Here is a 25575-nt window from a genome sequence, read left to right as displayed (position 1 = left end):
AAACACCAAAGATGGACCCTCAGGAAACACTACAGGAGCAGGACAGCCTGTATTGGAATCTAGCCTTACAACTTACTAGCTGAGTGATCTTGAAACCTTATGTGTCTAGTTGCCTCATATGTAAAAAGGAGATAATAACATTTCCGAAATTTTTAGGGTCCAGAGAATTCCTACATGCGACATGCTACAGAATGGATGGATCTCAAAGACATTACTCTGAGTGAAAGAAGCCAGTCACAAAAGGACAAATACTGTATGCTTCCACTCATAGGAGGTACTTGGAGTAGTCACATTCCTATCAATGGAAAGCAGAGCAGTAATTACCAGGGGCTGGAGGAGAGGGGGATGGGGTTTCAGTTTGGGAAGATAAGACAGTTCTAGAGATGGAAGGTGGTGATAGTTATACAACAATATGAACACGCTTAGTGCTACTGACCTGGATGTCTAAAAATGGGTTAAACAGCAAATTCTGTTATGCATATTTTGCCACAACTTTAAAAATGGTTTTTTTTTTTTTAAGAATCCCTACATATAAAACATTTGGAGAAATACCTTGCATGTAGTAAATGTTCATAAATATTAAAAACTATCTCACCAAGATCTCAATGATAATCACCCCAATAAGCATTCTAAATCATAGATATTGCTATGTTACTTTAAAATCACTTCCACATAAACCACATCTTCTTTTGAAAGAAGATGTGGTTTATGTATACAATGGAATATTACTCAGCCATTAGAAATGACAAATACCCACCATTTGCTTCGACGTGGATGGAACTGGAGGGTATTATGCTGAGTGAAATAAGTCAATCGGAGAAGGACAAACATTATATAGTCTCATTCATTTGGGGAATATAAAAAATAGTGAAAGGGAATAAAGGGGAAAGGAGAAAAAAATGAGTGGGAAATATCAGAAAGGTAGACAGAACATGAAAGACTCCTAACTCTGGGAAACGAACTAGGGGTGGTGGAAGGGGAGGTGGGTGGGGGATGGGGGTGACTGGGTGACGGGCACTGAGGGGGGCACTTGATGGGATGAGTATTGGGTGTTATTCTATATGTTGGCAAATTGAACACCAATAAAAAATAAATTTATAAAAAAATAAAAAATAAAAAATAAAATAAAATCACTTCCACAGGGGCATCTGGGTGGCTCAGTGGTTGAGCATCTGCCTTTGGCTCAGGGCATGATCCTAGGGTCCTGGAATCCAGTCCCGCATCAGGGTCATGCAGGGAGCCTGTTTCTCCCTCTGCCTGTGTCTCTGCCTCTCTCCATGTGTCTTTCATGAATAAATAAGTAAATAAAATCTTTAATAAAATAAAATAAAATCACTTCCACATACCTTATCTCACAGTGACACTACAAAGAAGAGAGAAATCATTTTCACAGATAAGAAAACAAAGGCTTTGGTCCATGATTTTTAAAACCTCAGATATAACTAAATGGCAGGGTTTAGACTCAAGTCCTGGTCCTATTACTACTATGCTCATATTCTCTGTCATGATTGATGCACCCAAATAGCTGCAAGACTTAGCCAAATCAGTTGGCTACTTTCTGGGATTTATTTTCCCCAAATGTGATATAAAAGGAAGGAGGGACCCAATTAGATCAGCTGAAACTGTGAAGATCCTGTTTTTATCCTGCATATACTAACAGGTTAGCCTTCCAGTTTTATGTGTACATATGCACACACACATGCACACATGTGCACACGGTCTCTGGGTCAGAGAATAGACCATTACTCACAGCAACAAAACAGTCAAAATGGCACCTTGACTTCAGTCCCCATGTTCCAGTTGCCCAGTTGCCCATGTCATCCAACATGGCGAAAGCCAGACAGTCACTCACACGTGCATCAAGGTCTGCAGTACAGGAGAAGGATCCTAAAATCATGAGACTTGAGCTTATCTAGAACAGCTGGCAAATCAGACCCTTATCCTCTCCGGAGACATTAGGAGCTTCACTGGAATGTAGACAAATCCTCCCCGGGAAGGGGACCTGTTCAATCTCTGAAAGTCAGCAAAGGCTCTGGAGGAGGAGGAAAGGCTGCTTACTATTTTTATTGGAGCTGGTCTGCTTCCTTTGCTCAGAATGCCCAGACAGTGCAGGAACACTGAGAAATCCAGGGAAAATTATCTGTATCACCTACAGTAGGGGAGACTATGATATCTATCTAATAAGCCCGATACTCTTGCAGTTTCCAAGTCCTGAAAATTTCTCATTCAAAAACTACCTCCTCTTCCAATCACCTAGTCCAGACTCTCATTATCTTACCTGCACACCTTGTGCTCCTCAGAGCTTCTAAAATGCCAAAGTGATTACAGCAGGACCATATGGGGACACACTAAAAACAATTTCCAGATTCTTTCTGAGACCTGCTGAATAGTCAGGGGCAGATCCCAGACCTACATTTATCAAGTCTCAGGTGATTCCAGAGCAGAGGAAGTTTCAGAAATCACGAAAGTATGTCATTTCTGGTTTAATTCATTATAGAGCTCTGCCCCACTCAACTTCATTCGACATTGCTTGCACCAGAGGACGTGGTGGTCACACTTAGGTTCTAAAGTTTTCAAACTTGCAGATCATATGCTTGCTCAGAAACCTGATTTTGCCTTAAAATGCCTGCACGAAGAGGACCAAACACCTTCACCAGTATTCAAGTCCCTCCACAAACCAGTGTGCATTTGACTGCCTTCTCTTATACTTGACAGAAATTCTCTACCTCATCCAAATTCTTCTTTGAACCTACTTTGAATGGGCTTTCAGTACCCACACTGAGCCTGTCCACATGTCATTACCTCCTCCTGCTGCTCACCTGCCTCAGGAAGCCCTCCCTGACTTTCTACCCCAAAACATATCAGTGATATTCATGGAACACTTAGCAGGATCTACCTCATATTGATATTTATCTGTTACAAAGTTATCTGGTCCAAACAGAAAGGAAGAAACTGTTGCCAAAAATTTGTGTAAACTGAGAGAAATAATTTCTACCCTCAACACTGAGATTTCTTCTCTTCAAAAGGAGAGGGTTAGTTGGATTGATGGAATTAGGAGACCCCAAGTAGGTCAGGTATGCCTGAGATTCACCTGATTTAGTCAACCTCACCTTTTTATCCTCCACATGCACACACACACATACACACACACACATGCACACACACAGACTGTACAGGTAAAAGCTTCATGAAGCCAGAAGGAAATTATATGCTATAGCAAGAAAGAACCAAGGTCTTACCTTGGAACTGAAGCTGTTGGCATCATCATAGCCAACCCATACCTTCCCCTTGTAGGCGTATGGGACCTGCTGAAAATCAATCCAGCGCTTTGTCGCTCTCTGGAGAAAGGAGCAAATCTGCCAGGAGGATCACCAGGTTAGTTCTGAGAAGTGCCACAGAGTGAAACACCAGCAGGCACATGGCTCTTTTCCAGGTGGTAAAGAATCCAAGGATCCCTCACCAGGGAGTGAGAAGAGGCAGACCAAAAAGGGAGAGGAAAGTTACTCACAAAGGACCTTCTCTTTTTCCTGAACAAATTTCTACTAGAACAGTTCCTTTCTCTAATGTCCATAATACAAAGAGAGAACCAAGGAGTGGCTGACATCCTTAGAAACCAAACCAGGCTTTGCTAAATAATGCCGATACCACACTACTAACAGTAACCTATCTGACCTCAACCAAACCTGTATCTTATCCAAAGAATTACCATAAGCAAACCTTTCCTTTCTTCATTAGAAATCAGCATGAAGGTCCCAGTCTTGGTAATTATCCAATTAGCATGCAAACCTCTAATAAACTTAAAGTTCTCAAAGGTATGGAGAACTGGATTGTTACAATCACTTGAGCATCTGAGTGTCTACTGGGTGCCTGGCCTTGTGCTGGAAACTGTACACCATAAAGAAGTAGAAGCATTCAAGCCAGTAGCAGAATCTGTCTGAGGCCTTTTCTTTTCTCTTCTTTTCATTTTCCTTTTTTTTTCTTTGTTCCTTAAAGGTTCTATCAGTATCTCTCTTGGCCTGTAATGTCCTTCAAGAATATTATCTCAACTACACCATCACTCCTAACCATGCCTCACAGGATTAGCAGGAAAACATCTCCAGCCAGCCAGCACAGAGCAGAGACTAGGGAGACACTGTACCTCTACTCCTACCTACAGCACCCACATACACTGTGTGCCTCAGGACCTGTCGTCCTCTGCCTGCAAGGCCCTTCCCTTCCCTTGCTCCTGCACATCAGGATTATTCTTGTGTTCCGGAGCTCTACTCTAAAGCTACCTGCTCCATGAAACCTTCCCACACCCCCTACACTTCTTATATCCCCTTGGATCCATGTCTCTTTCCTCCACTCAGTAGCAAGCTTCATTGAGATGGAGAATAAGAGAATGGAATTAGGGTAAGAAAAAAGAATCTGTAGTAGGGAATGTCTTGGAATTGCTTCAAAATAACCTAGTAGTGGGAAGGAGGGAGGGGAGTCAGGGGGTGAAGATGAAACAAGATTGTCTAGGAGTGGCTAGTGACTGAAGCTGGTGAGGGATGGGTGGTAGTGGGGGAAAGGAAGAAGAGCTTATACTATTCTTATACTTTTGCAAATGTTTGAAATTATATATATTTCAACTATTAGTTATTTTTATTTAGGCCAGAGAGTAGTAAATCAGGACTGACTTGTATAACAGTTAAGATTCTTTTGAGGAGTCCCCTTCCACTTAGACTCTACCCAGCCCATCATCCCTTACAAAAGACTCAAATAATTTCCCCTGAAGAAAAAGCAAACATCTCAGATAGTGAATTTCTCTTGCTCTAGTAAACTTCTTCTTTGTCCTGTCTCCAGAGCCCTCATCCTTGCCTCTGCCCAGTTGTCCTTGCTCTTCTAATAGACAGAGGTCCCTATTTCTGTCACCTCATAATAAGCCAAGAAACCAGGGTGCTTGGTGTACATTCCTGGAGATGCGGGTCCCACAGCTTTGGCCTGCAGCCCATTCTTAGAGGCTTTAAGGAGGTGATAGGTACGTCCATAGGTGGGGAATCCCATGAGGAGCTTCTCTGGGGGTGCCCCCAGCTTTCGCCAGTAATTCATGGCATATGCCTGCAGGAAGAGCACAAACCCCGCCGTGTTGCTGAGGGCCACTGGCCTGGGCTCAGGGTAGTGTCTGGGCCCCTTGAGATCTTTCCTTACCGAAGAGCTGGGGTCTCCAGGCAGAGAGAACAGGGGGCTGTTGTGTCCTGTGAACTTTTCCCAGCTTCCATGAAAGTCATAAGACAAGACATTGATAAAATCCAGGAGTCTGCAAGGGCAGGAGGAGGAGATACACAGATTAGGCTAACTAGATTTTCAAGTCAGGTCACCAGAGGACTAACTGGCTAACTAGTGGTGCACTACCCACCCAAATTTCCCTCCCATTTCAGCCCAGCCTGCCTGCCCCTCTGTGCCATCTACTTTGCTGCCACCACAGCAAACTCTTAGTTAGGGATCACCGTGCATTAGGACCCATGCCATCTTGAGAGCTTCCATGGAAGGAGGCAAGAGCCAGACAAGAAAATACATTCATGGGGTACATGGGTGGCTCAATTGTTTGAGCGTCTGCCTTCAGCTCAGGTCATGATCTCAGGGTCCTAAGATCAAGCCCTGTAATGGGCTTTGCCCTCAGTGGGGAGTCTGCTTCTCCTTCCTCCCTCTGCCCCATCCCAACTTGTGCTTTCTCTTTCTCAAATAAAAATCTTTAAAAAAAATTTTTTTTAAAGAAACAATTTATTCATGGGATTCATGGTATCCCTGGGTGACTGAGCAGTTTACCACCTGGCTTTGGCCGAGGGCACGATCCTGGGGTCCCAGGATCGAGACGCATGTCAGGCTCCCCGCATGGAGCCTGCTTCTCCCTCTGCCTGTGTCTCTGCCTCTCTTTCTCTCTGTGTCTCTCATGAATAAATAAACAAAAATCTTAAAAAAAAAAAACCAAGAAACACATTTATGCCTGACATAAGTGCTAACAGAGGTTGCATAAATTGTCGTGAAGAAGGCAGTGCTGCCCCACAGCAGCCAAAGAGCTTCTGTCCTTCCACCATTCAAGGCACCAATGAAACCATGTCTTCCAGAACACTTTCAGAATGAAAAAGTGTAAGTAAGCACTTCCCGGGTCACAGGCGTAAAGGTGTACAAGGATTCCACCATTTAATTTTAATCTGGTACCATTTTAGAGCTGAAGACATTGGGCCTCTGACAGGCTCACTAACTTGCCTAAGGTCACCCAGCTGGCTGACGGCCAGACTCCCTCAATCTTGCCTGGCTATCAAGACCAGTGCTGTCAAACTCTAGGCCCCATAGGGTATCTCCCCTGTGTCCCCTGCGCACTGAAACCGGGCTCCCTGGTGTAATCACACAGAAACACCCCATCTTCTCTTTTGTTCTGCATGGAGCCTCGGCTCCTCATTTGTAAATACTCAATTTCTGAGGTTTGAGGGAATTAGCCCAGACCTGGTATGTCCAGAAAGAGTGAGTTAGGAGCTATTCTTTGTAACTTTTGTACAGAGACCCATGCTTGGATAGCTGGGCCGGCCTGGGCATTCCTATTTTTGTTTTTGTGGCAGTGGCTGATTACTCATCTGCTTCTCTGATGCCAGCCACATGCTGCACAATGTTTGTCTACAGCTATCCCCTGGGGCAGCAGAGGCCAGGCCTGTGGTGCACTTTCCCGTGAGACCCAGCAAAGGGCTTTGCGGAACACCCTACCTGAGATGATGGGGCTGTGAGGACTGGTTCTACACCTCCCTCTGATCTCCTAGAGAAAGCCTAGGCTATGTGGAACTAACCCTTGTCCCCACCCACACTCCTCACCTGGCACCCTTACAAGGAGAGCTCACAGGCAATGCTTAGGCAGTGCTGTGGTCCTGAGCGTGATCTGCTCCCTCCCCTCCAACATCCTGTCCCATCAGGCAGACCCACTCACTTTCCTAGAAGGTGAACATCATAAGCTATTTGTATGATGTATGGGTCCCCAGAGACAGCAGCAGAGAGCAGCAGCCTTGGGCGCGTGTCAAGCTTCACCTCATTCTGGAAGGCAAAGAGGAGCTCCTGCCAAGAAAGAGGTAGATGCTGAGACACAGACCAAACAGTCAGGGAATGAAAGGATCATCCAGGAAAGCTTTATTTACGGAGCTCTGAGGACACAGAGGTGAGTCAGACAGGGGCCCTGCCCCAGGCTCCTGAAGAGATGGTCTTGAGCCAATGTGGTAAGTGACTGAATGGAGGGGTAGAGGGGTGGCAGGCAAGGTCAGGAGCACACGTTGCAGACTGCCTGCCTGGGGGAGGCCAGGACCTTGTGCAGAGGAGGTGTCACTTGGGCCACAGGGCTGGAGCAGGACCTGGATGTGACAGAAAGAGATACCACAAGACTCCTGCTCTTTTGCCTGACACTTCTAGTTTGATGGCAGTAAAAGAACATTCTGCTTTTCTTATGCCATGAGCCCAGATATGATTTTAAAAAACAGAATCACTGCAGGGTCCTGGTACTGTGAAACTTGGCCTTACTTTGATTAAGAGGAGAAAAGTCCGCCGATCACTCATGGGGCTGCCTCTTAGTCCAGGGTACAAGAAGAAGAGGTCCAGACCATCAAAATTATATGTCCTCAGTAACAATATAACTGAATTGATAAACTTTTTCCGGTTGGATAATGTGGACAGCATAGTGGTGAACCTGCAGGAGACCCCGGGTGAGGCAAGGAAGGAAGTGAGGCAAGGTCTGCGGTTCCTGCAGAACCACAACCTCCACACAACCCCTGGGTTTGTGCCCTGTGGAGGGCACACAGGTATGGCCGGAGGAAAGGAGGGCAGGCCTTGGAATCCCTCAACCCTTCTTAGAAGCCCCTCCCAGCAATGGGGACCGGGATTGGGGAATTCAAGCAGCAGGGAGGGGCTGCAGAGTCTCACTTGGATGTGCCAAAGTCCCAGCCACCGATGGACAGCAGTGTTCTCAGCTCCCTATTCCTATGATGTGAGATAGAGGGAGATGAGCTGGTCCCCATTCCAGTGGGTCCCTGGGGAACAGCGGAAAGTGTGGGGGAGGAGAGAAGTGAAAGGGGAAGGCAGGTGGAGGGAGGAAGAGAGAAGAGCAGAGCAAAATACCTGGAATAAAAGAAAGGAAAAGAGGGTCTAGTAATCAAGCCATGGATCATCACAACCTGGGACCCACTCCCCCCACCAGCTGTCCAGAGTCCACAAAACTCCCCTACATCCCTGTGATGCTCCCATGTAGAGGAAAAGAGAGAAGTAATCTAAAATATTTCTCTTCACTGTTTTCTTAGTTGACAAATATTTATTGAGCAATTACTACATGCCATTGACTGCTTTAGGTGCTTGATTGAGATAGAACAGAGAGCGAGACAGACAAGCTCCTTGCTCTCAGGGAGCTTGTGTTCTAATGACAAGGATTTTTACCTTGACCGTCTATAACCACTAACGTAATGGCAGACCTCCCCTCGGACAGGGAGAGAACCCAGGAGTTCTGGTGTCAGGAATATCTAAGCAAGCACTTACTGAGCACCAATTGTGTGCAAAGCATTCACCTAGCCACTGGTGTACAAACATATTGGAGACCCTGCTCCTTCCCTTGCGGGGCTCATTGCCTGGGGGATGCAGGTGACAAATGGTGATAAAGACACTAGCAGTTGTGATATGCAGGCTCTCCTTGAAGCATTCTAACAGCATTAGTACATGAACTCCACCCCCCACTGGCTTGAAGGGTAAGTTGAGGGTTGCCAGGCAGAGGCAACAAAGACCTCACAAGGGCAAGGAGGCAAGAATGAGCTCAGAGTGTTATTCAATGGGGAGTTCTCAGGCAGGGATGCTCCCGAGGGACCTTGAGAGGAGGTTAGGGCCAGAAGAATCAGAAGAAAGTTGATGAGTAACAAGAGAAATAGGATTAATTTTCTTCTGTCTGTAAAATCTGAAAATACGATCCCCACATGCAGTATGAACACACCTCTCCTTGAGCTTGTTGAACTCTGGGTAGACAATTTTCCCTTTCTGGGAAGTCATAGCAACAATCTGATTGTTTTCCATGGTGGCAAAGGCAAAGATCAGGTGGGTGCAGAGAAAGGGGTCCAGGTCATGGGGCAAGACGGAGGCAGGCCCAGGGCGACTCTGTGCCCAGCTGGCAAAATAACACACCAGTTTGTGGGCTGCGCCTGGCAAGGGAGAACACAGGTCAGCTAGCACAAACCAAGGGAGGAGTTGGAGCTCTGGCTTCCACAGACAGCTGTGAACACAGCCCAGGTGGCCAGGCCACCATAACATCCCCCTTACAAACACAGCCCAAAGCTACACTGAGGTCGGGTCCCCCCTCTGCCCCTACTGCCAACACCCCAGAGGGAAAAGAATGCCTTCTGGAATCCTGATCAGAACGGATCCTCAACTCTGGATCATGGCACACAGAGCGACACAGGGCACACATGACTGAAAATCCTCCGCTGAACTGCAGCAGATCAATGATCCCTGACACAGGAGCAGGGCAGGGAGGAGCTGCAGGAGGTACTCAACACAGAGCGCGTCCCAGCCAAAGAGGGCTCTCCCTGGCTCTGGAGAGGAGGATGCAATTTCCTTACCATCATGGTGTTTCAGCACAAGAAGCAGCCCTGCAGGAAACACAGGATGGAGTCACACTCAGATTCACATGCACACCCAGAGTGACGTGCCCCAGCCCCCCTCCCGTTCACCGGTGCACCAGCCAACTGAGCCCCAGAGCCAGACACAGACGCACAAATGGAGACACGCTCTGTTCACTTGTTTCCTCTTTTCTAAGTGGAGCCAGTAGAGCCAGATCTATCGAGGCTCCTATTCACCCCAATAAACACCATATGGATACACACATGGTTATCACTGGGACAAGATAACATAGAAGTTCTAGCAAAAGCTCTAGGCCAGTGGTTCTCACCCCGGCAACAAGTATAACAAGTAGTGATGTTCTGGCTCCTCCCCTAGAGATTCTGACTTTACTGGTTCAAGGTAGGAACTGGGAATAGAGATATTTAATGGGCAGCTGGATTTGAGGACCACTGCTCAGATCACTCCTGCCTGAGCCTCTCCGGTCCTTCACTCTGTCCCATCCCACCTCCACCTAATCCAATCCTGCTGCTTCTCAGGTACTCGAGAGGTGACAAATGTTGGAAGCCTGGTATTGTGGGGGCTGGGACCTGCCACACTCACCGACCCACAGCAACAGCCTGCCCATCTCAAAGGTCTGAGAGCTGCAAGGCTAGGGCTCGAGCCTCTTTATAGGAGCTTCCCTGGGCACAGCCCTGGGACAGTGCTGGCACAGCCCAGACAGACACAAAAGCCGGGTCAGTGATTAATGGGCCCGAGTCACAGTGACCCTAGCACCTCCCATCCTCCCTCTCCAGCAGAGCTGAAGCTTTCAGAGCCAACAAAGAAATAGCTTGATCTGATACTGGCACACGGTGGATGTCGCCAAGGGCCATGGCGAGGGCAGGGCAGTGCTCAGCTCTATTCCTGGTATTTGCCTCCCATGGACTGAGTATGAAGAGTAAATCCTGTATGGAGGCAGTAATTCCACTGTTATCAGGCTATTGGTTAGGGAAGCAGCGTAATATAAAGGATAGAAGTTCCAGCTTTGGACCTAGACAGGCTAAGGTTTGAATCTCAGTGTCATCAGTCAGAAGTTTTATAATTGTGGGCGTTACTTAGATCTTTGAGCTGCAGCTTCCATACTTGTAAAATAGAGATAACAGCTCATACTCACCTCATAAGGTTTTATAGAAATTGAAAAGATAATGTATGAAAAATGGTTAGTTCAGGACTTTGTGTGTCATACGGGCTCAGTAAATAGTAGCTGTTACTAAGGACGCCAATAGAGTTGCCCCACAGAGTGAGGTTCTCAAACTCACGTGCTGACACTTGCCAGGCAGGTAACGTTCAGGTAACATAAATGAGTGAAGTGGACACAGTAGAATAGCTCACTCTCCACTTCATTAGAAGAATAGTTCAAGCCCAGTGATACACACCAACTAACACAAAGCCTCTTGGTCAGGAGACAACAGAGCAGGGACTGCACTCCAAGTAGTCACCAATGGCTGCCATGTAGTGGAATAGACCTCATATTGGAAGATGTCTCAACTTCTCAAGAGAAGACAAAAATCTGATTTGTTGTGGGAGTCGAGAATGTTTGAGCCAGTATATGAATGAGCCAGGGCTAGAATGTGTTACGAACCTAAGGAACATAAGGAGTATAATTCTGGATACCTGAGGGCCAATATTTTAAAAATACAATATGAATAAACAAAATAGATCTGTAGCCAGATGCTTTTATGGCAGGAAATGTTTTATGAACATTTTATCAATGTTCTTTTTCTGCTACAGAGGATCTCAGATCATGAGTAGGTCCCACATTTCAGGGTTTGAGTCTCAATCATGAAGGACTAGAAACTGGGTGCCCATCTTCTCAGAAGACTGAGAGCTCACCTAGTCCACATGACACTGAGGGACTAACTAGATGTCAATATAATAAATGACACAGGGAAGTATAATGACTAGTGGTGGAATTTACATCACTTCTGGTATGAAGAAATCATAAAAATCGTTTTTTAATCAGATTGCTGTGATATCATGTGATAAAAGCATTAAATGGTATAGAATGGTTACACAAAGGCTATTTCAGTAAAACCCTAGGCAAGCCCGATGGTAATACCCCACCTAAAAATACTGTTCCATTTGTTCATCCATCTTTGCTTCCTTTAAGTACTAAATGAGTATTTGTTGAGCATATGCCAGGCCCTGCTAGGCACTCTAGATACAACGGTGAGCAAGACATAGTTTCTGCTCTCAGGGGGCTTCTAGTGAACAGACTGATCATATACTCAAGAGCTAGTGTATGTCTCCCTCCTGGAGAAGTATGTGTCTCTCATCTCTCCTGGATAGGGGCAGTGGGGAAAATAGGAGTTTTGCTGCTAAACAGACTTGAGATCCAACTCTTACTGTGCACCAATCCTGGGGCCACTTGAGTCCTACTTGCACGCCCAGTGTCACATTCCATTCCTTGGGCTAAGAGTACCTTGCATCAGGAGACGATCAAGCAAGCCTCTTGAGCAACAATGGGTCAGGCTGGGCAACAACTTGTGCCACTGGTTACATTTCCCCTGGTCTGGTTTCTAACACTAATGACTGTGCTTTTAGTGGGGTTTTCCGGTTCCTAGCCTGAGTCACCTAATTGTTGTTAACGGGTCTTTACATTAATTTCTCTTCCTGTTCTGTAAACTATAGGCACTACAGTTGTTCCCCACAGCCTGGGTCCTGATTCAGTCTTGCCAGTCACCTGGAGCCCTTGTTGCCTATCTTTTAAGACCCCCTTGAAGTGAATGCCTACCTCTCTCGACTCATAAGCTTCCCCTCATGCTGCCTCCTGTCCCCCAGATTCCATATCACTGAGATTTCCCACTAGGTTTGTGCCCTTCCATCCCAACTCCTGCCCAGCACTAGTTCTTTTTTTTTTCAATTTTAGAATAATTTTATTTCTCTGTTAAATGTACATTGGATTTTAAGATAGCCCTAACATCGGAAACATTAAAATATGAAAGAAATATACATTTTAGAATTGAGACAATATAGCAAATGGCCCCTAGATTAAAAAGGGTCCTGTGCCCCAAATCTGGAAAATACTCCATACTCTTTCTGTCTTCAGAAAGATTCAAAATGCACCCCTCAGTGTACTACACTTCTGGAAACTCTAGTGGTAAACAAATATGATATTGATTAGCTTAGAATTTTTCTACTTCTTGGCCTTGTAATTCTTTTCCTGTTGAGCTTGTTGTAAGAAAAAATTCTCTGGACTCCATTTTGGGAAATGCTGGATTAGGGCAGATTTTGTCTGCACTGACACAGCTAACAGAATGTGTGATGCTGGAATGAGAGAAGCTTTCCATTGTTTTGCGTGAAAATACATTATCGCATTGACCTTTAACAAAAAAAAATGCCCATTTTCAGATTATCAAAACTTGATAATCCTTATTTTCACATTATGTAACTCAGAACAGTTGAACATGTTCAACCCACATACCTCAATGGTGCAACTAGGTTTTTAATTTAATACCAGAGACTGCACTCTAGGATTCATATATGTGAGATTCATGGCCAGCACTAGTTCTTAATGCTGTCCCCAGCACAGTTAAAATTGCTTGTCAGTCTGAACTGTCATCTGCACCTGGGTCAGTCCTCTGGGATCCTAGTTTGCTACAGTGGGTAAGGCTGGATCTCAGACCTAACCATTCCATTCCATGCCCTGGGATGATGGAAGATAAAGAGAACACCACGATAGAACCTCTGCTTCGGTCAGCGATGACCATGCCAAGGATGGCAACTGTGACTCCATGTGTATAGCAGATGATGAATAGTAAATGCTGAATGAGGGTTATGTTCAGTCATTTTGCCAGGTCACTCTGTCTGCTCTCAACCCTGGAGCTCTCAGTGTCAGAAAATACAACTATTGTTATATATTTTACACACCCACCCAGATATTTGAAAATACTCCTCCCTAGTGCTTAGCTTGTTCTCATGAGAAGACATTTACAAATGTCTTTTATTTGGCTTCCTGAAGAAGTGGCCTACAGTAGTGCACCCCTGCTGTATTTTACAATACTCAACTAGATAGATGGCAAGATCAGAGTTGAAATACTTTGGTTTTAACAAAGCATTCGGCCAAATCTTTCATGATACTCATGTGCAAATTGGACAAGTATGACCTAAACAAAATCAATTGGTTGAATCTAGAGTCCAAAGACAGTTGACTACAGATTGGCAAAACTTGAAAGATCTTTACCCATTTTAATCTTTAAAATGAATAGGGGCAGCTGGCTGGCTCAGTAGGTAGAACGTGAGACTCTTGACCTCAGGGTTGTAAATTCAAGCCCCATGTGTGGTGTGCAGTTTACTTAAAATAAATCTTTTAAAAAAACCAAATGGGATAGATATGGCAGTTTCCCAATATTTGATACGTGACAATTTTTGGTTGTGCAGGATTTAAAATTAATGTGTATTGAAAAGTGTATAATATCCCTACAACCCTAATTTCATATTGTTTAAAAAATGAGACAATTCAAGAAAGAATTATTTTAATAAATAAAGGTAGTACTATTTGGTTATTTTGCTGCTATGATGTGATGGTAAATCAAGTAATGCCTATGTGCCCATGGCCAATTCCTACCTGGTATGGTGATTTTGATCATATTTGCAAATGTCTTGGTGGCATAGATGTAATTACTCTCATTGGCACAGATCTGAATCCAAACCAACTTTTTTTTTTTTAACAGTAAGATAATGTGAGTTTTCAAAAACTAGGTTTTTCCTCTTTGCTGTCATTTTAACCACCTTGATACAGACATTTCCTTGGGTTCTCACTTCACTGCTTTCTTCTCCATCATTCAAGTGCAGGAGGAAAAGGACTGGGCAAATTTAGTTCCTACCCACCCCATCCCTCCTCACTTTCTCTAAGCCATTACAACTTTGTGAAGTTTATCTCTGTGAAGAACCCACCCCTATTACCCTCTAAGAAGTTACTGTTAAGAACAGTGAAGGCTTTCTTCCCACCTTACCCCAAACCCAGTAATCACATGACTACAAATTCCAATGTTTTTACTTGGGGTCATTGTGACAACAGAGCTCATGTTTGGCAAGGGTGAAGCATGGAAGCTTTACTTAAAATATTCTGTCCATATTCCTTCAAACTGCCCGGTTTCATGTGACTGCAGCTGAGCTAAACTTGCAAAGCACCAAAGTACATAATTGATTGTATTTAGTTTCATAATCAATAACTGACCAGGACTTCTGGCAATAGCCAGTCCACCAACCCAATATTTAAATCCCATCTAGCTACTCTTAAGGGGCTAGGGAAGCACACACACAAATCCTGGGCCATGATTGATACCCTGATGCCTCACATAGTGAGATAACACACACTTCAAAAGACAGGCCAACAAAGCCTAAGCTTTTTATCTCACCAAAAAGTATTTTTGATTTTCTGATGCTGCACTTTATAAAATCTTCAGAGTCCACAGAAACAGCATTCAGACTTCCTATGTCCAGAGAATGGGATCCAGAGGCCAGGAGAGTCAGGCCTCAAGCTGTTTTTCAGTGGGAAACATGGCTGACATTTTTCTGCAAGTCTGTGTCAGTTTTTAACTTAACTGAATTTTAAGCTCTCCATCATCCCAACTTTTTTCCATGGCATCTATGACACTCATCTTTCATATATACAATTCCATGGGCAGGGAGTGGAGGGGGAGCATTACACAGGCACCAGCCAAAATTTTGAGAAGCCAGAAAAATGCATTTTTGACTCTGTTTAATGGCAAAGAGATGTGCAAAACTATGATGAGTGTCCTGACTCTTCCTTGAGGTAAGCTAAGCAGGATTTTTGTGAATGGAAGCATGCCATGAGGAAGGCAGATTAAGTTCTATAAAAAATAAAGTTGCTCCCATCTCCATGAGTAGTATATATAGCTGCCTCCAAGAATCCAGGGATGCCCACATCCCATACCTCATCCAGTCACGGCTAATTTCTCATACACAGCTACATAGGAAGCATAAAATCTTTTGTGAACTTTTTTTTGTTTTTGTTTCTGGTAGGGGGGAGAGCTTGGGAAAGATGTAAGATGGACTTAATTCCCTCCCACCACCAAAAACTATGTATCTACACACACACACACACTCAGACATACCTACATATCCAATTTTAAGAAAGTTTTTCTTTCCTATGACTATAGGATCCCAGAATTCAGTCTCCCTCAGGCTGAGAGACAATGCCTATTGACTGCCCAGATCTAGTGCAGAGCATACTGTAAGGCTCCTGTGTGGTCTCACAGGCTGACAGGGCAGGGGCAAAGGGAGTGGGTACTCATGGGGGATTTGCTTTTTGTCTTAAATCCAATCTATTCAGAAACACTCTTAGGTCCAAGGGCTGCAAGAGGCTCTGTGGGCAGGATGTGGTGGATGACCTGATGGTCCCAGCCCACTGTGGTAAGGAGAGAGTGATTGAGCGGGGACCACGTAGCGTCTCTCACAAAGTCTCTGTGGGCTTGGCTTCTAAACCTAAAAGAGAAAAAAGGAAAGTTTGGACATAGTGAGAGACAAGAGGAAAAAGCAAAGGTGGAAAGGAGAGAGAATCCAACACAACCAGGACACCTTTCTAGATGTGCTACACGAACTTCACCAAATGCATGGCAATGTGGTTATCCACAGAGAACCTCATCTTTTACTCAGTCCCGTGCCCTAATTCCATATAAAAGTGGTGGCTAGAGAAGGGTAGTAACATGGGCCAGGATCAGAGAGCAAATCCAAGCGAAGGAGGAAGTATAATTCCAGTACTCTGCTGCCTTTCACCCCACAGCAGGCCCATTTTATGGATGTGCCTTGTATGTGAAGAGGGCAGACTGCTCCTTTCTGGGGGATAGCTGGAACACCAGGCTGGGAAATCCCACCTGCCACCACACCCCACCTTGACCAGGGACAGAGCTGGTTGTGAGTCAGCCCCAGGAAGAGGGAGACAGTCAGTGTCAGCCTGCTGCCATCACCTAGTCCCCTTGAGTGAGACAGTGCACTCGGTGTACTTTAATGAAAACAGAAAGGACACAGCCACCCGCAGCTCTTCTCCTCAATTCCTGATGACTTACACCTCAGAAAGCTCTGAGTCCAGCACAGCGAGTGAGCAGTCCTCACTGATAGTGGCCAGGAAGGGAATTCTAGGAGAGCAAGGGGAGGGTTATGACAGGTAAAGTCATGGTCCCAAGATGAATCCTGTCCAGTTTAGTCCCCAACCCACCTAAAGCGACCCAGAGGAGGTGTCTTGCTCCTCACTTTGGGTTAAGGTCTGGCTACCACTCAAGTCCACATTACAAGTTCCAGGGAAAGATGAGGGAAATGCAACAAAGCCAGGTTGACAATCATCCTGGCAACTAACTACCCCATTTGGTCCCTCCTTGCAGCTTTAGCAATAACACAGAAACACAGGTTTCCCACCCAGAGTCTCCGAAGCCCACAGTATTCATCTTTTTTGGGTGTTGAGCAGGAACAAGACCATTGTTCAGCCATGTGCAGACAGAAACCACATCACCCACGAAAGGATTATGGCCTTTTTTTTTTTTCTTTAGGACTATAGTCTTAAGAGATCTTTAGCATTCTGAAACCTCAGCTATGGCACTGTCTGCTTTAGGAATGATCTATCTGCTAATGCTCTGCAAACATAAGCAAGCCCTTGCACTGTCCCATTCATATCCAGCAGGCCCTTGGGGACAAAGGACAGTACCTGCGTGGGGCAAACACCAGCCCAGTGACACACGAGTGCACAGCTGAGCTGAGGGCACACCTTGCACTCTTGGTGTTCACCAGGGAGACAGTCCCACTCACAACACCTAGAGAAAGCAGGGAGCCCATCACAGTGGGTAAGAGCATGGGTCCTGGAGTCAGCCAGACCTGGATTTGAATGCTAGTCCCTCAGACTTACACAAGCTAACCACTCTGTGCATCAGTTTCTTCTTTTGCAAAATGAGGATAATTAGTCACTGGTGGTTGTGAAAATTAATGAACGGGGTAGTTATTATTTTAACCACAAACTATGTCATCACAGGTACAGCCTCATCGCTGTGAGCGCATGAGCGCTACCCCCACTCTACAACAGAATTCTCTACATAACAATCCACTTGTTCTGTTGTGGTCCACTGACTTCTGGCTGCACCCAAAACATAGGAGCTGAGGCACACATTCAGAAATCAAATCTACCCGGAAAAAAGTCATCACATCAAACTAAAACCACTTTTGGATCATCTCACCTTCCCACCTCACCACTGGCAGAATTTACAGAATGTTCAGGTGTGCTGCTGAGATGGAGTGGCCAGGGCTTTTTGCTTTACAGGGTCAGCGTGCTCTCATCCTCCCCCTTCCCAGAGTCAAAATGCTGTGTGAGAGGCTACCTTACCAAAAACAAAAACTTCACTCTGCTGAGGATGCCAAGCCAGGGAGGTAGGAAGGTAGCCAGAGGCAGTGCAGCCTGCAAGAGAGAAGAGGGATCTGAAACAAGACTTAGAGCCCAGCTTTGTGAAGGAGCTTCTCAAACGAAATCACCCCAAGTTCCAGAAGCACCTTAATTTGCCTTCCCAAACCCTGCTAAGGTAGTTGTGTCCTTGCCCTCGACCCTCATACCTTCATTTATATTTCGGCCTCTTGTCCTTTCTGGACACTAGTCACAGGCAGGTTTCAGGTATAAAGCAAGAAGACAACAATTCTGGCCCCTTTGTCTACCCATCCTAGAAACGTAAAGTAAATCAGCCACCCACAAACCAAGCCTTCATCTTGCTACCCACTGCACACAATGGAATCAACAGAGCTTCAATGGGAAACAGAGTGATTATGTCTCTTATGCCACAATGACTAAGCATCTGGTGACTTTGCCTTTGTCTCTGACCCAGGAAGCCTCTTCCAGGCGGGTTCCTACTACCACCCTTCCACCACTGGCTCTGACTTACCCATCTGTAATGCTGGCTTGGGACAGCGGGTATCCCAGAGTAAAATTCTGTTGTCCTAGAAGGAGGAACAGGAAAAGAGCTTCACAATCCAAAAAGCAGCTGCAGGCCTCCACACTAGACTTGTGGCCAAAGGGTTCGAGTGTGGTTAGAAGTGAGGAGGGAAGGAAAGGCTATATCTCACCTCACCGCATAAAAGGAACATGGAATCCTTGTGGGGAGAGGCCGTGACACAGGTGACCTGCCCAGAGTGAGCTGTGAAGGAGAGAGAGAAGCAAGCATGACAGAGAAGCTTCAGGTATCACTACCAAGCAGCCCAGATACCACCAAGGGACCCCTTATCTCATGATGCAATTTAACACATTTTCTGAGAGATTTTTGAATCAGACTTAACCTAAGGGAAAATGTTGATGGAGTTCTAACACTAAAAGGCAGATCTGGTCTCATCCGTTTGGGGAAGACAATGAATCAGTAAAGACAAGGGAAGAAAGATCAGGGGCTGGGCAAGAAGAGTGAAGGAATTTACATCCCAGAATAGCAATTTTTAGACTTTAGTACACACACCTCAGGACAACATATAGAAACTTTCAAGTGAGGTCTGGACACTGATACATTTAGGGAAATAAACTTTACAAAGTTATCTTTCCTTATATATGCAATGAAACATTACTTAGCCATCAGAAACAATGAATACCCACAATGTGCTTCAACATGGATGGACCTGGAGGGTATCATGCTGAGTGAAATAAGTCAATCAGAGAAGGACAATCATATGGTTTCACTCATACGAGGAATATAAAAAAATAGTGAAAACAATCATAGGGGAAAGGAGAGAAAATGAGTGGGAAAAATCAGAGAGGGAGACAGAACATGAGAGACTCCTAACTCTGGGAAATGAACAAGGGGTGATGGAAGGGGAGGTGGGCAGGGGATGGGGTGACTGGGTGACGGGCACTGAGGGAGGCACTTGACAGGATGAGCCCTGGGTGTTATACTGTATGTTGGCAAATCGAACTTCAAAAATAAATACATACATACATACATACAACCAAAGTTCTCTTTCCTCTATCCACTGGAAAAAAGACAGTCTCTTCAATAAATAGTGCTGGGAAAATTGGACATCCACATGCAGAAGAATGAAACTAGACCATTCTCTTACACCAGACACAAAGATAAACTCAAAATGGATGAAAGATCTAAATGTGAGACAAAATTCCATCAAAATCCTAGAGGAGAACACAGGCAACACCCTTTTTGAACTTGGCTATGCAACTTCTTGCAAGATACATCCATGAAGGCAAGAGAAACAAAAGCAAAAATGAATTATTGGGGGCAGCCCCCATGGCGCAGCAGTTTAGCGCCACCTGCAGCCTGGGGTGTGATCCTGGAGACCAGGGATCGAGTCCCATGTCAGGCTCCCTGCATGGAGCCTGCTTCTCCCTGTGCCTGTGTCTCTGCCTCTCTCTCTTTCTCTCTGTGTCTCTATGAATAAGTAAATAAAATCTTTTAAAAAAATGAACTATTGGGACTTCATCAAGATAAAAAGCTTCTGCACAGCAAAAGAAAAGTCAACAAAACTACAAGACAACCTGCAGAATGGGAGAAGATATTTGCAAATGACGTATCAGATAAAGGGCTAGTCTCCAAGATCTGTAAAGAACTTATTAAACTCAACAGCAAAGAAACAAACAATCCAATCATGCATGGACAAAAGACATGAACAGAAATTTCACAGAGGAAGACATAGACATGAACAACATGCACATGAGAAAATGCTCCACATCACTTGCCATCAGGGAAATACAAATCAAAATCACAATGAGATACCACCTCACACCAGTGAGAATAGTGAAAACAAGACAGGAAACCACAAATGTTGGAGAGGATGTGGAGAAAGGGGAACCCTCTTGCACTGTTGGTGGGAATGTGAACTGGTGCAGCCACTCCGGAAAACTGTGTGGAGGTTCCTCAAAGAGTTTAAAATAGACCTGCCCTACGACCCAGCAATTGCACTGCTGGGGATTTACCCAAAGATACAGATGCAGTGAAACGGCCGGGACACCTGCACCCCGATGTTTATAGAAGCAATGTCCACAATAGCCAAACTGTGGAAGGAGCCTCGGTGTCCATCGAAAGACGAATGGATAAAGAAGATGTGGTTTATGTGTACAATGGAATATTACTCAGCCATTAGAAATGACAAATACCCGGGCAGCCTGGGTGGCTCAGTGGTTTAGTGCCTGCCTTCAGCCTAGGGTGTGATCCTGGAGACCTGGGATCGAGTCCCACGTCGGACTCCCTGCATGGAGCCTGCTTCTCCCTCTGCCTGTGTCTCTGCCTTTCTCTCTCTCTCGCTCTGTGCCTCTCATGAATAAATAAATAAAATCTTAAAAAAAAAAAAAGAAAAAAAAAGAAATGAGAAATACCCACCATTTGCTTTGACATGGATGGACCTGAGGGTATTATGCTGAGTGAAATAAGTCAATCGGAGAAGGACAAACATTGTGTGGTCTCATTCATCTGGGGAATAAATAAAAATTAGTGAAAGGGAATAAAGGGAAAGGAGAGAAAATGAGTGAAAATATCAGTGAGGGTGACAATACATGAGAGATACCTAACTCTGGGAAATGAACAAGGGGTATTGGAAGGGGAGGTGGGCGGGGGTTGAGGTGACTGGGTGATGGGCACTGAAAGGGACACTTGGCGGGATGAGCACTGGGTGTTATGCTATATGTTGGCAAATTGAACTCCAATAAAAAAAATTAAAAAGAAAGACTACTTAGGAGCTACTTTCAAAATGAGATAGACACTTACGTTCAGATATTAAAACACCTCTAAGATACATAGTTAATTGGAAAAAACAATGTATAGGAGTATACTGTGATTTGTGTTAATAATAAAGAGCTATTCAAATGACAGATGGAGATAGGCTTTTGCTTGTATACGTTTAGAATATTTCTGGAGGAACAATGAAAAAGTATTCTGGAACAGTAACAGTGGTTGCCTCCTCAGAGGCACACCTGATAACTGCAAGTTCCGTTTGTGAGAGAGACAAACTGTCCTCTATAATGTACCTTGTACCCTTTGAATTTTTTTTTTGCCATCAACACTTACTATTCTAAATAAATTGAACTTAGAAACAAAACAAAAAAACAAAGTTCTCTTTCTTAAAATTGAACTAAGAAGCTGCTGCCAGTCTGCCAGTGCCCCTTTCCTACCTCCTCTTTCACATTCCCCTCCTCCCAGTTTTAGAAGGGATATGCACTTCTCACCCACCCATCTCACCATGGTACAAAGCCCAGGTGTCCAAAACCCTAAGGTATTTTTTTTTAAGATTTATTTATTTATTTATGATAGACACAGAGAGAGAGAGAGGCAGAGACACAGGAGGAGGGAGAAGCAGGCTCCATGCCGGGAGCCCGACGCCGGACTTGATCCCGGGACTCCAGGATCACGCCCTGGGCCAAAGGCAGGCGCTAAACTGCTGAGCCACCCAGGGATCCCTCCAAAACCCTAAGGTATTAAACAAAAGGGGCTTTTCCCTGAAAGCCAAAGAGCATCTGGGTAAAATTCAGTGCAGAGGCTGGCCCTGTTTCATCCTACCACAAACCACAACACACCACAAACAACTAGAGAATTCTGGGATTCTATTTCTGCCTAACAATGAAAATTTTGAAAACTATGACAGATGGTTATCCTGAGGACGCATCTGACAAATTTAACTGAACTTAAAAATGAAGTCAGACATTTTCTGATAGAAAGTTGAGTCTAGGGATGCCTGGGTGGCTCAGTGGTTGAGCGTCTGCCTTCGGCTGAGAGTGTGACCCTGGGGTCCAGGGATCGAGTCCCAGATCAGCCTCCCCACAGGGAGCCTGCTTCTCCCTCTGCCTGTGTCTCTGCCTCTCCCTGTGTGTCTCTCATGAATAAATAAAATCTTAAAAAAAAAAAAAAGAAAAGATAAAAGAAAGTCGAGTCTAACTTGGCCAGCTGGCTTAACAATGCAGGTTGGTTTTTAGCCAGTTAGGTTATTTGGTTGACATTTTGCATAGATTAAAGGAGCTTAAACTGCAAATCCAAAATTTTGACAAACGTGTGCTTGAAACCAGTGCACTATATGGGCAGAAAGTACCTCCTTTGCAATTATTTAAACTTAGATGCCAATTTAAAAATGTGGTACAGGGTAGTTTTTAAAAAAATTTTCAGGAGGGCTACATGCCAAAAACTTTGAAGATCACTGCTCTATTATGCTTAGAGGCTGTGGAAACCACCTGAAGGTATTTACCAGACTACCAGAGATAGTCTGAATATGACTCTAACCAAGACCGAAGGATGTAATCAAACCACCTTTCATAGTTCTTTCCTAGCCCTAGAATCGATAGAAAGCCAACACAATGAAAAGGAATTGACCACTCACTTGAAAGCAAAGTTCAAAGACAAGAACCATGGGAAAATATAAAAGATAAATAAGTGGTTCTTCTGCCCTCAAGGGATTTACAATTCAGGGGGCGGGGGGGGGGGGAGTAAGACAGGGAGTAAGACAGAAATACAAAGAACTGATGAAATATGGTGAATGGAAGAAGTGCTGAAGGAGTTAGTGCAGACCAGGAAAATCCCTCATAGGGCAGCCTGGGTGGCTCAGCAGTTTAGCGCCACCTTCAGCCCAGGGCCTGATCCTGGAGACCCTGGATGGAGTCCCACATAGGGCTCCCTGCATGGAGCCTGCTTCTCCCTCTGCCTGTGTCTCTGCCTGTCTCTCTCTCTCTCTCTCTCTCTGTCTCTCATGAATAAATAAATAAAATCTTAAAAAAAAAATCCCTCATAGACCTAAGAAACAAAAGACATCAGTGTTTTAACACTGACTATTTGTTAAATCCTGGACTCTGAAGGTCTGGGATATGTATGAGTTTCTGTTTTTTTGCTTTGGCACATATGTGAATCATTCACTTTGCAATTAGAATTGGCAGGGAATGGCACTTAGACATTGAGGGAACCAGGTAATCACCCGGCACCTACATCTCTTAACCACACACACATTAATGCTCTAGGCATCATCTTCATGAAGAATGACTCCCAGAATAAAGTCAGCTGCTACTACTGTTAATGAAAGAGAGTAAAAAAAAAAAAAAAAAAAAAAAAAGATTTTTTTAAAGTAACATTAATAGAAAGTGATGATTCTCACCAGAAAAACAGAAACCTTATGGAAGTGAATATTCAAAAGTGCAAGATACACAAGTTTCAGAGTGTATACTTGGAGAATGCCAAGGCTCCACTGTGACTGGGTTTAATTAGGGCAGTTATATTTACAGGGCAAGTAACAGAAGGGCTCGAATGCTATTACAAGAAAATGAGATATTAAACCACAAGCCACGGAAATCATGAAAGGTGAGGGACTACAGATGGAGAGATGAGGTGAGTGCCACTATCAGTGTGAAGTAAAACTTGGAAGCAAAAGGGAGCATCAGAAATGGAAAGGGAGGATCACTGACCAAGTGGAAAAAGATGCCAAAGAACTTGGGAACCCACTGATAGTGAGGAAGCAGGAGGGGTGGAAAAGGCCTGTGAGGTGGAGTCTCATGTGGCTAAAGGATGGGGAGGCCAGTACTAGAAACAGGAAAAACACATGTGTTCCAACAAGAACTTCCTTTAACTGACATGTCCTATGTCATTGCCTACTGGGCTTCTGCAAAGGCCTATTCACAATGTATTGCAATATCTCTAAGGAAATGTTATAGACATGTCATAATAAATCATAATAAATCACTGCATTCTTACAGTAAGCCCAACTTTACTGGGTGAGGCTAATAGGATAGTAAAAACACCCAAAGGATGTGTAAAATGCAGGAGCAATCAGCACAAGGACCCACCAGAAGTCTTTGCTACCTGCGTGCCAGAGCTCAGGACACTGACTGTAGACATGATGTCATCATGCTCATACTTGCAGAACTCGCTGACAATGAGTGTCTGGTTCTTGTCCAGCTCCCACAACTCAACAGCACCTGTTGGGAGTGGGGAGAAGGTTGAGGGAAATGAGTGTGGATTACACCAAGATAGTAATTCACTTTCAGGATTCAAGTGAGTCCACTGTCACTAAACTAATAAAATAAGCTATCACTATAAAAGCAAAAGCAAAATCCACTATCACAAGAGGATTCAGCTAATTTCCAAGTCACCTGGCTTTATGCAGGCATTACTGTTTTCTTAATAACAGTCCAGACAATTAGGCAAGGAAAGTTTCTAGAAAGACAGGAAAAGATGGAATGGCTGGCAAAATCCATTATCTGGCTTCCAGTAAGAAGACACTAGAGATTAAGTTCCAGGAGACATGGAAAAAGTGTCAACAATCTGTGTAGCACACAATCCAGTGTGGTCAAATCTTCCCAATTGGTTGGACATTAGTATTTGTTGAACAATTTGAATAAACACCTTACAGCTTCTTTAAAAATACTGTAAATAACTGACTGTCTTGCACAGTGACAGGTTAAGTACAGAGAGCCCCCCCCCAAAAGTTATCTTGAATATGTAGTGCTCAAGCTGAATTGTCAAAGGCTCAGTCTTTAATGCCCACTTTTATCCTTCCATGCAATGCCTGCCAATCCCCAAATTCTGATTTTTTAGTTCCAAGGACTCCACTGCTGAATTTGACTTTCAAAGCAAACAAAGCAGAAGGAAGACAGTTAGAGAGAAGAAAACAGGAGGAAATAGAGACAGCACAGACTGGCTTAAGCATCATCTTTAAGATCAAGATTATCCTTAGTCTGGGTTGAGGGGGGGGGGGATATGGGAAGGTTGCCGGGAAGAAAAATGGTTCTGATCCATTTCTTGTTTTTTTTTTTTTTATAAAGTTATTTTTTATTGGTGCTCAATTTGCCAACATACAGAATAACACCCAGTGCTCATCCCGTCAAGTGCCCCCCTCAGTGCCCGTCACCCAGTCACCCCACTCCCCTGCCCTCCTCCCCTTCTACCACCCCTAGTTCGTTTCCCAGAGTTAGAGTCTCTCCTGTTCTGTCTCCCTTTCTGATATTTCCCACTCATTTTTTCTCCTTTCCCTTTTATTCCCTTTCAC

At 44.5% G+C, this 25575-nt stretch overlaps 1 protein-coding gene and 1 long non-coding RNA gene across 6 annotated transcripts in view; both read right to left on the bottom strand.

Moving 5' to 3' along the window:
* The window catches only part of OVGP1 (oviductal glycoprotein 1), a 28945-nt gene that overhangs the window by 2954 nt on the left and 416 nt on the right, over nt 1-25575 (bottom strand). The window contains exons 2-15 of one of the 5 annotated variants that reach the window (XR_005372805.1): nt 24390-24505; nt 20940-21029; nt 18694-18764; nt 18513-18567; nt 17966-18037; nt 9594-9623; nt 8972-9176; nt 7921-7977; nt 7522-7687; nt 6941-7065; nt 5173-5281; nt 4897-5082; nt 3240-3356; nt 1347-1363 (exon numbers count right to left, since the gene is read on the bottom strand). Coding sequence is in view for 1 of the 5 variants with exons in the window: in XM_038562387.1 (XP_038418315.1) it covers nt 3240-3356; nt 4897-5082; nt 5173-5281; nt 6941-7065; nt 7522-7687; nt 7921-7977; nt 8972-9176; nt 9594-9623; nt 17966-18037; nt 18513-18567; nt 18694-18764; nt 20940-21012 (1266 nt within the window). In the remaining 4 variants the exon portion in view is untranslated. Of the gene's footprint in view, nt 1-1346; nt 1364-1750; nt 2033-3239; nt 3357-4896; nt 5083-5172; nt 5282-6940; nt 7066-7521; nt 7688-7920; nt 7978-8971; nt 9177-9593; nt 9624-17965; nt 18038-18512; nt 18568-18693; nt 18765-20939; nt 21030-24389; nt 24506-25575 lie in introns of all 5 variants that reach the window. The other 4 variants (XR_005372807.1, XR_005372806.1, XR_005372808.1 and 1 more) reach the window with 4 other exon arrangements.
* On the bottom strand, nt 16010-17959 carry LOC119864011. The gene is made up of 3 exons (XR_005372809.1): nt 17820-17959; nt 16665-16733; nt 16010-16083 (listed from the first exon to the last, which is right to left on the bottom strand). It is a non-coding gene; the product is annotated as an uncharacterized LOC119864011 (long non-coding RNA).

This window comes from Canis lupus, chromosome 17, assembly GCF_011100685.1.
Source record: "Canis lupus familiaris isolate Mischka breed German Shepherd chromosome 17, alternate assembly UU_Cfam_GSD_1.0, whole genome shotgun sequence".
Lineage (NCBI taxonomy): Eukaryota > Metazoa > Chordata > Mammalia > Carnivora > Canidae > Canis > Canis lupus.
The sequence above is the reverse complement of the archived record's forward strand: the minus strand, read 5'-3'. Positions and strand labels throughout refer to the sequence as shown.